The following is a 13,599-nucleotide window of genomic DNA, read 5'->3' on the forward strand; positions in this document are numbered from 1 at the left end:
CTGATAAAATGGTAAGAAAAAGATAGGTTTTAAAAGGAGACACCAAAGTTCGTGAGCCGCTCAACTAAAATAATTCTGACAAGATAGTAACTCAAGCAGCCAAAGAGGACTACTTTACTTCCTCTTTCAGCAGAACAATAAACTATCATTTTGCTGCTACAGAGACCGTTACCTCTGTCCATACCTCATATTTTGTAAGGTACCACCTCATCCTGCAGAGTCCAGTCTCTCTTTACGGTCTGATAGGTCAGCCTTGTTTGAACTCAAGGTCCAACTCTTCTATCCCAAAAGCAGTAACACACATCTGGCTACAAAGCACCCAAACCCCTCTGCTCATCCCAGTTATACTCGACAGGCTTTCACTTTAGGATGTAAATTGATGAAGCAAATAACCCCTGCATTTTCCTGTTTTCCTTTGCAGAACTCAAGTTACCCGCAGTTTGCACAGTTGAAATGATCAGGATGATAAGGATCATTTTTGAATATAAGAGGCTGTTCATCAATAATGGCATGGCACTTCTGGCAAATGTACTTTCCCAGGCCTCTGGCTTTTTCCCTGTTATGGCAAGGACGGCAGAGATGTCTGAAACAGCATTAAAAAAAAAGAGGTAAGTACTAATACCAGGTACTACAGTGCAAAATATAAACAAAAATCTATTGAAATTTCATTTAAATCAGCCCTTTCTAGAGGGAAATAGTCTGTAAAACAATTTCCTTGCTATGCAAACCAAGTTAAAAAGGGGCAGGCTGATAATTTTATTTTCTGTCACCACAGGGATATAATTTCTTCAGCTTATCTGAGTTCAAGATGTGTTGAAACACAAAAAGACAAGTTTGCTACAGATTCTCAATGCTGAATGGCTTACTCTCAAAATCTTAACAATTTAGATTGGAAACTGGATGAGGACGCAGGTCCTAATTCTGTAGATAACTCTGCATATGATATTATACATATGAAGCCAATGCCATAGAATCCAGTTGTAAACATACTTCTGATCACAGCTGGTAAAAATATCCTACTCTGTGAAGGATCCCACTGAACTTAAACCAGACCAAAACTGGAAACCCACATTGGAAAAAGAAAATAAAAAAAATCCATTTAAAAGAATAAAGATAATGCTTCTGTATCTGAATGTTTTCTTTTGTTAGGAATGAAAATGTCATGGAGTAGAGAACGTTTGCCACGAAATATGGTGTTGAAGTAGATAAACTGTTAATATTTTAAATATATATTTTAATGCATGCATTCTTAGTTCTGTGATGCATGCTTAGACCATTTCCCCACATAAGATGTTTCAGTTGCTCCACCTAAGCTGGAAAGCTTCAGGAACCAAAACTTCTCAGTTCCCCTTAGAGTTAATTTTATTCATGAACAGTTAGCAGAGGAAGGTTGAAGATCTACCTGCCAGCATTCTTGACAAATCCAATATCGGCCAATACTTGTTGACAAATATCACAGCAGAAGCACTCAGGATGCCAGCTGTTGTTCATAGCTTTAATAACACGACCAATAATGAACTCACCTATAAGAAACAGCACCAGTATGTAAAATACCATTCTAGGCATAGTTAGAAGCAAATCACTACAATGGCATCATCATTCCTCCCCTGCCAAATCTGGTAGGATACATTGCTTTCAGTATCACAGTTCTGGTTATAAACTCCAGAAATTTGGGGTTGATGGAGAAATTTTGGTATAAGTCAGAAGAAAACATCCTTGCTCAGTGAGGACTTTCTGTTCTTTACATGTAAGCCCTTCTATATGCACAATCTATTTTCTCTCTGCAAAGACTCTCTTAAAATTCCTTCCCTTTTTCATCTGTTTTCAAGCTGTTAAGAAATATATGGAGTTCTTTCTTACATTCTAATCATTTTTCTGCTTCTTTTCTTGAACATAATTTTAACTTGTTATGTACATAGTAATGGTTTCTGCTCTGCCTTGAAGGGGCTCTGTACTGTGTGCAATGGAACTGAGCCTGTACAGCACAGGCAGTGCAGCCATGTCCACCACACGTGATTAAGTCATTCTCTATGTGGGCACTACAGCCAAGGCCCCTGAGCCATGCAAAGGCTCTGCCTAAAATATGTTAAGAGCTCAGCTTGCTTTGGAGAACATACAACTCCAACAGCTGCCAAAGGGGAGCACTCAGGCAGGTAATTGATGTGGACAAGAACATCCAGCATTCGACTCTGTGGCATTCCTATTAAGTCATAGCTTTTCAAGAACAAAACCTGATGGACTTCAGAAATGTCAGGAATGCTTGAGGCCTCGTTGCTGTCAACAACTCCCATTGATTTTGGCTGTGCTTACTAGATACAAGTAGTGACAAAGCCTAGTCAGTTTGCTGAGTTTTTAAGGGAGCTGGTGCTACAAGGAACCAGGGCAGGATAAGTGGGAGCTGTGCCAGCTGGACAGGGGAAATCTGGAGACAGGTAGCATAGCTCCTCAGAAATTGCAACCAACTTATTTCTTTCCCTTTCCCTGCTTGTTCAAATCTGCAGCTTTTAATTTGAAGACCCATAACATCTGCTATCCTCTCCCTTGGTGTTGAAACCCTCCTTTCACATCGGGAAAAGCCTCGCTGAGATAAGTGAAAGTCATAGCACATTGCCAAGGTGCCACAGAAGCACAAGAACTTCCAAACCAGTTTAGGCAATAGTCAAGTAATGACTTCACAGCCCTGCCCAAGCACAATGTGTCATACACAGGCAGGGGATAGGGGGTATGCAAATGGTTACAGTGCAGCAGACATACAAGCATTTACATCAACAGTGAAAAAATAAAAAGCAGCCCTCAGTGTTATGTAGATACCAAATCTTGAAGCTTTAAAGGTATTTGTTTCAAAAATACAACAGGGGACTGTCATTTGATTGTAACACCAGGTGATGAAGACTGTCCCTGCTTCTGTAGAGCAGGGCAGCGCAGGTGGGTTACAATAGTTAAAAGGGATGGCAAAGACTTGTTGCAGGGTTTCGACTGCATGAGAAGGCCAAATATGAGGACATGCAAGTGTATAGATATATATATAATCAAGAGTCATGAATGATGTATCTAATCAGGAGCTCGTAAATGGTCTGCTCTTGGGATCACTGCATCAACAGCTAAATTTACATCAAAAAATCTTATTGTGTGATGACATTTAGGAAAATTCTCTGAAGTCTCCTTCATTCTCAATGTTCAGATGTTCAGCTGCAAATGGCTACCTCACAGAGAACATACACAAGGGTTTCACATCTTCCTCCCACTGGTGTTCCCATTTGTGATCAGTGTGAAGTGTTTCATCTCAGTGTAAAACTTACCACATTGATGGCAGCATGGGGCAAAAAGCATTTGAAAGTCATGTTCACAGTACTTCCTCCCTTCAAACTGCAAAAGGAAAAAAATCTGATTGTTAGAAGGATGAGGAGTATGCCTTCAACATGAATGCTGTAACACACCAGTTTGTTTCCAGATGCAATTAGGTAGCTGCACGAAAACAAAGCAGACTGTGCTAGGCATTAAATTCACCCACCTTAATTCAGTTACAAGTTAGCAAGTAGCACGAATAGCACACCCTTTTGCTAATGCTGCAGAGAGTCCAAGGTATTTTCTGTCACCTATTTACATCACAACAGATGCCTGAACTTTGTCAGACCACTGAAACTCTGATGCAGTTGAGAGAATTCTGGATAGGAAATTAGCTAACAAAAAAACTTTCCTGGGAGGAAGCAGTTTCCCTGAGCCCATATAATCTCCACTCTACACTTCCTGTAAGAATGACCCAGCATGCCGGAGGAAGTATGTAGGAGGCCAGGAAGAACACCAAGGGACAGAAATCTTTACAATTTATGGAGCAATACTACCAAAACATTAGGGGAAATGCAGCTTCTCTTTGTGATGCTTATTCCATGGAATCATAGAACCATTTACGTTGGAAAAGATCCTCAAGAGTGTCAAATACAGCTTTTAAGGAACAAAGATCACTACAGTGAGTAGATGAAACAGGGAACCCATCTTAAGGGATTTGCATTTGGATATGAATTTTCTGGCAACTTAGAGAAGTTCAGCTGCAGTTCAAGCTCACATAGAAAAACCTATGGAATAAAAGTTCTACAGCACTGCATTAGCACCTTAGCAAAAAAATTTGTATAAACATGTAGGTGAGTATGTCCTGAAGCAATGGGAAATATTAGATACCTTCAGGCACACCATTACTAGGCACAAATGCTAACTAGCATGTCAAAACCAGATAGACAATATTAGGTATGCTATAAAATGTTTGAATTTGAATGTCTCAGTTTAAAACAGTGGAGAAAGCGAGACAGCAGGAAACCCCACTCCTTTTACTGGGTCCAAGAAAAAACAAATCAAATAGTATAAAATATTACTCACAAACTAAGTTTGGTGCATGGACAGATGATATAGCGAAGTGCTTCAAGATTACCTGTTTTATACCATGAAATACCAAGGAATAAATACAAATACAACAATTACTTGCACAATATACAGAGCCAGTAGTAGGATGGGGATCTAATGTAACACTCTGGAAGTCACTTTGAGAATAGAAACTTAATTCCTGTACCCAACCTCAGCTGCATCTACTAGGAATAGAAAGACGTGCTCAATAATCAGACTCTTTCAGAAGTATGCTAGCAGATTATTAAGTGTGTTTCCAGTGTAATACACTAAAACAGATTACTTTTTTAATTGGAGCTTAAAAGAAAAAAGAAGTAATTGAGAGAAATTACTGTTTTGTTGTGAATTGTGCTTGCTTCCTGTCAGATACAATCCTTTTTAAACAAAACAAAACAAAGCAATCAAACAAAACCAGAAACAAACAAACAAACAAAAAAACCCAAACCAACAAAACACAACCTGAAAGCTTCCTGTTTTGGGTAAAGAGGTGTTCCAATGGGAGATGCTTGGGTTTGCCTGGATTTCAGAGCCACCACATGTTCATTTGAGTGGATTAAACAGGTTTTCTTCCCCTCTGGTTTGCATCAGGCAGGTTGGTTACCGTTCAGTCTTGTTTACATCATCAACCGCTCATTTGTGCTGCCTCTGTTGGATGAGCCAGCAGTTCATCCATCAGAGAGTATCTGCAACAAATCCCACAGCACTTATTCTAAAAGCCAGATCATTTGTCTGTTGTGTGCTGGAGGTCCATGAGTTAAGTAGCTTTGCATAGAACATGTCACCATGACATAACCTCCAGGTTTTTAGCTGACTTAGTGAAATGACATGCATGAAACATGAGACTTTAAAGACCATTCCCCTAAGATAGTTTCTGTTGAAACCCATTTTAAGAAAACACTCAAGGTGTAACTGAATTAGAAACAAATCTGACAAGTACATTGCAGCAGCACCTTCCTTTAGTCTTCCTATAGGTTATTACAAACATCTTAGGGAAAAAAACAAAGTGAAAGGAACTCCCTCTTATTAAGGGGGAAATGTCACATGCTATTCCATTTTGTTTTATTCTTATAATGAAATGATACTATTACTACTACAAACTGTGATACAGATGCCCCAATTATAATTCCTCTAAGTAGTCCATAGGATTTTACTGTATGTATACATGGTGAAATTGAGTGGCTGGAGCATGTCCAAAGAAGGGCAATGAAGTTGGTGAAGGGTCTAAAGCACAAGGCTTATGAGAAGCGGCTGAGGGAACTAAAGTTCTCCATTCTGCAGAAAAGGCTCAGGAGAGATCTTCTTACTCTCTACAACTATGTGAAAGGAGGTTGCAGAGAGATGGTCAGTCTCTTCTCCCAATGAGTGGTAAGATGACAGAAACAGCCTCAAATTTGCCAGAGGAGATTTCAACTGGGTATTAGGTCAAATTTCTTCACTGAAAGAGTGCTTAATCATTGGAAAAGGCTGCCTGAGCAAGCGGTAGAGTCACCATCCCTGGAGGTATTTAAAAGACGTATAGTGTGGTGCTTAGGGACGTAATTTAGTGGTGGACTTCTTGGTGCTGGGTTAATGGTTGGATTAAAGGTCTTTCCCAACCTAAATGATTCTATGACTCTATCCACCTCTCAAAGCCCTTCCACCTCCTCCACCTCAGCACAGCGCAGAGCAGGTTGGGCTTTTTCTGAAAACACTAGATAGAGGCTCTTAATGAACAGCTGGACCTGGGGTAGGATTCAGCTCTCCAAACCTCCTGTTTGAAGGTAAGGTGCCCACATTACCCAGTAGGAGACATAAGCAACCTCTTGTAAGGAAGAGCCATTCTTGGACCCAAGACTGACATGGGTTGGAGGAAATGCCCACTGACTGATCATAGTGGTCTGATTACCTGTCCCTCTGAATGCACTGCCATAGAAGCTCTCCTTTAAGCCAGATGTTCTGCTGTTAGTATAGGACTGTTTTACAACAGGTTGTAAGATTCTGCAACAGCAGCTCTATGGAATACACTGCTTCTAGGCAGTGGAGTAAATAAGACTGGAATCACAGAATCTTAGAGGTTGGAAGAGACCTCCAGAGATATTGAGTCCAACCCCCCTGCCAAAGCAGGATCACTTAGGGTAGTCTGCACAGGAATGCATCCAGGTGGGTTTTGAAAGTCTCCAGAGGAGGAGACTCCACAACCCCCCTGGGCAGCTTGTTCCAGTGCTCCACCACCCTCACCATAAAGAAGTTTCTCCTCATGTTGAGGTGAAATCTTCTATGTTCAAGTTTGTATACACTGTTCCTCGTCTTATTAGTGCACACCACCAAAAAGATAGTGCCCCCATCCACTTGACACCCACCCCTCAGATATTTATAGACAATGATCGGCTTCCCTCTCAGTCTTCTCTTCTCAAGACTAAACAGCCCCAGGTCTCACAGTCTCTCTTCACAGGGGAGATGCTCAAGTCCCCTAATCATCCTTGTGGCTCCACACTGGAGTCAGGCAGATCCCTGTCTCTCTTGAATTGAGGAGCCCAAAACTGGACACAATAGTCCAGGTGTGGTCTCACCAGGGCAGATTAGGGGGGAGAAGGACCTCCCTAGACCTGCTGGACACATTTTTCTTGATGCACCCCAGGAGACCATGAGCCTTCTTGGCCACAAGGCCACATTGACCAGACCACTTCACATCTGACAGCAATTAGCTTGTGCTAATTTCTGTTTAGGTTGAGTGCATCAGAAAACACGGTGCACTGGCGATGCGGAGCAAACAGCACACAAGTGTACCTGAGCAGGTCCTAAGCCCACAGTTCCCATGCAACGTTAGGCACACAGCTCTCGCTTACACCTGTATGCAATAAGGCCAGTTCTAGCTTGTCACGAATCTGTATTTGTCATTTCTCATATCACCTCCCGAGGACTAGTGGGCATTGCTCCTGCGTGGCACTGCTTGTGCTGCAAGCAGCTTGGCTGTAGCGCCAGACAACAGCAAACTGTGCTGATCAGAGTCCCTGCAGACAGCCCAGAGACTCATCCTGTGGAGCAGGTGACCAACAGCAGCCTGACCAGTACAACCCCCATCCACGGAACACAGGCGCAAAGCTTATCGTAGCAGTGTGTAACAGCAAACATGATAAGCAGCTTAATGACTAATGGGGAACTCTGTAAGGCTTGCACCAGGCAGGAGAGCAGTATTTTATTTCTTGATTGCTAAGAGCTGGAAATCATGTCCCAGGAAACACCAGCTTAGCTAAACTAGACACAGAACAAACAAACTCATGCCGGGCAACCAACAATGCTTGCCCACAGGGAACCTGCTCAGAGAAACATCTTACCTGGCCACACCCCCAAACACATCCATCTTCTCAAAGAGTGCATTAAGCCAGTCTTACCCAGTCACTATGTCTTGACAGTGATACAGATCATCTCAAGTCCTCAGAGCACTGTCAGCCATCTCCTGAGCACTGACCAACCTCAGCCCACCCTCTTGCTGCTTAGGGCTGTCCCTCTTTTTCCTCCAAACACTGTCACCCAGTACATTCTCATCTCTAGTACCAAGGTGCTGAATGAAAGAAGAGCAAGCTGTGCCCTTATCTGCCCTTCTCCCTGAGCAGCACCACCAGGAAACATGTTCAGGTTTCCACTGTAATCATCTCACTGGTCACTTCAGTGCTAAGTGAGAGTCTTTTTGGCAGCACAGGATGCGCATGGACACTCTAAAGGCTGCAGAGACAGAGGAGAAGGCCCTGCTGAAGATTTCCAAGCTGAAACAACCTCAAAGGCACAAGGACTGGGACAGTATGGATATTCACTGACCTCTCCACTTTCTAGAAGATACCCATAACACACCAGTATAGATGGGGGAGGAAGACTGGGTAAGATTGAAAAGCCATCATCTAAAGGCTCTCAGAGGGCTTAAACAGACCAAAAAGTACCTCCCTCTTCAGCACCAGAAGATAGACTTGCTGGTGTGGAGAGAAATTGCAAGATCTTGTGGTGGACACTGAACGACTAGGGGCAGAAGGGTGATGTGAACTTCAAGCCTTTATGTATTCATTTAAAACTCATCACAATTCTTTCACCTCTGCAGTAGCAGTGGCAAAAAGTGTCTACTCTTAACTGAAACTTTCCACTTTCTATCTAACATTTCTCAAGAATAAAATCCCTAGCTAGCCTGAAAAAAACCCTAGCAACCAAAATATTTTAATTCCCTGGACAATCTATGGACACTCACCCCTGACTCTCTGTAACAGGGAACATTGCTTTGCAGTCAGAGAATGGTCAAATCCCAACCATAAGGAACATGAATGTTAACAAAGTAGCAGCAGGAAGCAAAATGCCTACATCCAATATATCTAAACACCACCAGGATACTTGCCCCTGCCTAAGAGATCCAGGTATCGCCACCCATGACCAGCAGAGAAGTTGTAATACTCCCAGACTAGGTGTAAAAGTAAGACTGACTTTCCATTGTGGTCCTTGTCCATCTCCTTGGAGAGACAGACTCTCTAGAGCAGGATTTCTCAAAATTTTATCATTAACAAAGGGCCACTCAGCTTTCTAAAAAAGGTCCCTGGAACCTCTCACTGTTTTTTGAGACTGAACAAGGATGAATAAAGTACTCATTATTTAGAGAAAAATACTTTGTATTGTTTTAAGAGTTTTATTAACACAATTATAAATCCTTTAGTTTTAAAACATGCGTATCACTCTAAGTTTGCCTTAGGTCTTAAGCACATCAAGATGGACTCCTTACCATGCCTGCAAGCAGGCAGCAGCTCAGTATATATTAACAATTGTAATGCAATGTGTGTCTAAGGGATTTTTGTTTGGTTTGGTTTTATTTAATTGCTACTGCCTTGCAGCTCACCTTTTGATGTCTTAAGGAATACCAGCAGCTCATTTACCACAATCTGTGCAACATTGTTCCTACAGCACTGAGACGGCTTTTGATCCTCAAACAAGGTGAGAGTAAGCAAACCCCAGGAATCCCCTTTGCCCATCTCTTTTCCACTCCACACTCCTCCCTCAGCCTCTCCTCATCACATAGCATGGCTCTGTAAAATTAGAAACAGTACTGTGGAAATAAAACTGTTGTGCATGTGAAAGCACAGCATTGTGCTTTTAACATACTGCTTACCTGCCTTTTCTGATCACAGTATGGCATAAATCCTGTATCTACTGCTCTAAGTTGTATTACAAACTACTTGGGCAGGACCTTATCTCTCAGACACTAATCCCCATTCTCATATCATCTACCCTTCCTTACACCAATAACTTCACATATTCACAGAGTGCATTGGGTTGGAAGAGACCCTCAAATGTCATCTTGTCCAACTCCCCTGCAGCGAACAGGGACCCCTCCAACTAAATCAGCCTGCCCAGGACCACATTAAGTCTGATACTGAATGTCTTCAGGGACATTGCCTCAACCACATCCAACTTGTTTCAGTATTTTACCTCTCTCACTGTAAAGAACTTCCTCCTTATGTCCAACCTAAATCTACCCTGCTCCAGTTATGAACTAGTCAAAAGCTTTCACTAAAGTCACTTTGTGTTTCAGACACCTGTATCTTCAAGATATGAGAAGGCAAAAGAAAATGACACCAATATCAAAATACTCACCTGAGCTGAGTACAATCTACCTAGAAATAACAAATACGAGTCAGAGTGGGGAATTGGCCCTTGAAAGAATGTAAGAAGTGCTGATTTTGAATGTTTCCATTTGTTAAACCTAGAGCTAACCTACACACAGGCCCCATCTGGTTTGGGTTCTTCATATACATTGACCTCAGCATGCTGACTTACAGGTCATCTCTATGAACCTCACTGAACTTGGCAATAAACCTATGGACTGCAGAGTGCTTGGGTTTCTCTGTATATGAGGGAATATAGTTTAGCAGGATCAGCAACATGGTTTAGTCATGAACTTAGTAGAGTAGGGTTAATGCTGGGGACCTGATGATTTCAAGGGTCTTTTCCAACCTGAATGATTCTATGCTTGTTCTCCAAGAAGTATGACTTCTCTGCTTTTCAGATTTCAAAGGAAAAGAATCTACACCAAGAAAGAAATCTCCAGCACTTTTTTTCTTGGTTCTGATAACTTTAGGCTACACATTTAAATAAGGTTGTATACACTGGTGTCCTCCAAATTAGCACAGAATTGCAGCTCCTTTTTTCTCTTTCTGCTGGGCAGATCCTTTTGTAGCCTAGTTCTTCTCACAGGACTTTCTGATCTATCAGTCTGTCCAGAGCCACTTCTGGTATGGGAATGAAGGCACAAGGCAAAGGCTGGGGGTGAGACAGGTGCTCTGCCCTGCTTACCTCATAGAAGAGCCCTTCAGGAAACTGCTGAAAGCACTGGGCACAGACGAAGCACTGTTCATGGTACAGCTCACCATTGCTGTTGACAATTTTCTCATCAGGGGCAAAGCCACCCCTGCAGCGCTCACAGATGGCATTTGCAAGTGCGTTTGCCATGTTGCTGCATGAAAAAAAAAGAGAAAGAAAATTAACCCATATAGGCAACATTACTGGTTTGGGGCCTCTTTTTTTTTCCCCCCCTGTTTTTTTTTCCTCAAAGCCAACTGCATCAGCCTAATGCTAGGCTGCTCAATATACCTTTTCCAGTGGAGTTAATGATTTGTGGCAACCACTCAGAAATAAAACTGCCATTTCCCCTGCTCCCAAATGGTTTAGAACAAAATCCCTGCAATGCACACCAATAACTATTAATAAAAAACAAACAAAAGCAAAACACCCCCAACCAAACAAAAAAACCCACAGAAATGTTAAAACAGATACATTTGTAGGCTGATTTTCTCATGATTTATGGTAAATAAAGGCAGGCAATTCAAAGAATTACTATAAAACTGACAAAATACACTGTAATTACAGAAAACATGGGCAAATATTAACAGTATTTAAGGACTGGCATCACACAGGAAAACAAAAATGCTAATCCCAAAATAATTCCTAATTCACACACACACACACACACACATATATGTAACAGTATTGGTTCAAAATTTCTAAATAAGCTATATGAAAGAGTGTACAGTATCTAATCTGGAAGATATTACTGAAAACCATATCAGATAAACAATTATTCCTTATATAAGCTTTGCATATGGAATTTCACAGAATCAGCCAGGTTGGAAGAGACCTCCAAGAGCATCATGAAGTCCAACCCTAACTAACCAACTAAACCTGGCACTAAGTACTTCATCCAGTCTCTTCTTAAACACCTCCAGGGACCCTGACCTCCCTATCTCCCTGGGCAGCCCATTCCAATGGGCGATCTCTGTGAAGAACTAAGATCGAGCCTTGGCGCAGCTTGAGACTGTGTCCTCTTGTTCTGTTGCTGGTTGCCTGGGAGAAGAGCCTGACCCCCACCTGGCTACAACCTCCCTTCAGGTAGTTGTAGATGGCAATAAGGTCTCCCCTGAGCCTCCTCTTCTCCAGGCTAAACAACCCCAGCTCCCTCAGCTGCTCCTCATAGGGTTTGTGCTCCAGACCCCTCACCAGCCTCATTGCAGAGTGACTTCCCTGCTCCTGCTGGCCACATTATTCCTGATACAGGCCAGGATGCCATTGGCCTTCTTGGCCACCTGGGCACACTGCTGGCTCATGTTCAGCTGTCAACCAGCACCCCCAGGTAACCCTTTCTGCCTGGCTGCTCTCAAGCCACTCTGTCCCCAGCCTGCAGCACTGCATGGGGTTGTTGTGACCAAAGTGTAGAACCTGGCACTTAGATGTGTTAAATCTCGTGCCGTTGGACTTTGCCCATCTGTCCAGCCTGTCAAGGTCCCTCTGCAGAGCCCTCCTACTCTCTAACAGATCAACACCTGCCCCCAGCTTGGTGTCATCTGCAAATTTACTGATGATGGACTCAATTCCCTCATCCAGATCATCAATAAAGATATTTAACAGGATGGGGCCCAGCACTGATCCCAGGGGGACACCACTAGTGACTGACTGCCAACTGGCAGTGGCACCATTCACCACCACTCTCTGGGCATGGTCCTCCAGCCAGTTCCTAACCCAGCACAGAGCAAGCCACAGGCTGACAGCTTGGCCAGGAGTTTGCTATGGGGGATGGTGTCAATGGCCTTGCTGAAGTCCAGGTAGACTACATCCACAGCCTTCCTCACATCCACCAGGCAGGTCACCGGATCATAGAAGGAGATCAGGTTGGTGAGGCAGGACCTGCCCCTCCTAAATCCATGATGGCTTGAAGCCATGCATACCTTGAAACCATTTTACAAACTGACTTTCAAGTCATGGGATTTTTAGTTGGTTTGTTAGGGTTCATCTCAGGGAGCTCAACAAATACTCTGCCAGTGCTGGTCCAGGGCCAAGGGGGAGATGCAAATGCTCCATCTGCCCACTGTGACTTACACACAGGCCTACACAAGTTGGCAAACCCATGCCAGGGTTGCAAAAAAAAAAAAAAAAACAAAAAAAACCAAACCCCAAAAAACGCTGATAGCAACCTCAGTTGCTTCTCAAAGACATGTGACCATAAAATGACAATGCAGTAGCTGCAAAATACCAGAGGAATTAGCTACTCTACTACCGTGTTCACATCTGCAGAAGACAGTACAGCTGTGTTTCAGTTAAGGCCAAAAAAGGGTTCCCTTGATTTTTCCTTTGCAAACAAGTTCTTACTCATATCTAGACTGTCTTTCAGGGTCACCTCTCTTTCCTAATACGGCAAATACAGGACAATGGTCTAGTTTCATGATAATCTTGACAAATCCAACAATAATCTGACAAACCCAACTCAAACATCTATCTGGAAGCTTATTAAACAACTGACATTATTTCAAACACACATGCACACATTTTGATATAGCTATCATGCTGTGCCTGTAAGTGCAAAGCCCTCAGTCCACTGCAAGATGCCAAGTCTTTGCCCTCAAGGGAATAAGATCTCTTGGCTCCAACCAACAGGTTCAATAGGAATTTAATTCATTCCTTGCACAGGGAGCAAGCAAACACCTAGCACGTGGTTCAAAATGGAATGTGCTTTATTTATTTCTTACACTGTCTCACAGAAGAGCTCTATGCAAGGTCACATCTGACCAGTTATTATTAGCTGCCTTTTTTTTTTTTTTTTGTGTGTGTCTTCCTCTCTCTTTAAAGATCTCTCTAGAAAAGGGAAACAGTAACTGCTGGTCAAATATTCACTGCCCTCTTGGTGAAAAAGCTGCAAATTTCACA

At 42.6% G+C, this 13,599-nt stretch overlaps 1 protein-coding gene across 1 annotated transcript in view; it reads right to left on the bottom strand.

Annotated features, from left to right (window-relative positions):
• The window catches only part of LIMS1 (LIM zinc finger domain containing 1), a 37,098-nt gene that overhangs the window by 7,778 nt on the left and 15,721 nt on the right, over positions 1 to 13,599 (bottom strand). Inside the window, exons 2-5 of the mRNA XM_054399098.1 lie at positions 10,699 to 10,858; positions 3,300 to 3,366; positions 1,403 to 1,523; positions 434 to 583 (exon numbers count right to left, since the gene is read on the bottom strand). Of these exons, the coding sequence (XP_054255073.1) occupies positions 434 to 583; positions 1,403 to 1,523; positions 3,300 to 3,366; positions 10,699 to 10,858 (498 nt within the window). The remainder of the gene's footprint in view (positions 1 to 433; positions 584 to 1,402; positions 1,524 to 3,299; positions 3,367 to 10,698; positions 10,859 to 13,599) is intronic.

Source organism: Indicator indicator, chromosome 1, assembly GCF_027791375.1.
Source record: "Indicator indicator isolate 239-I01 chromosome 1, UM_Iind_1.1, whole genome shotgun sequence".
In the NCBI taxonomy this organism is placed as follows: Eukaryota; Metazoa; Chordata; class Aves; order Piciformes; family Indicatoridae; genus Indicator; species Indicator indicator.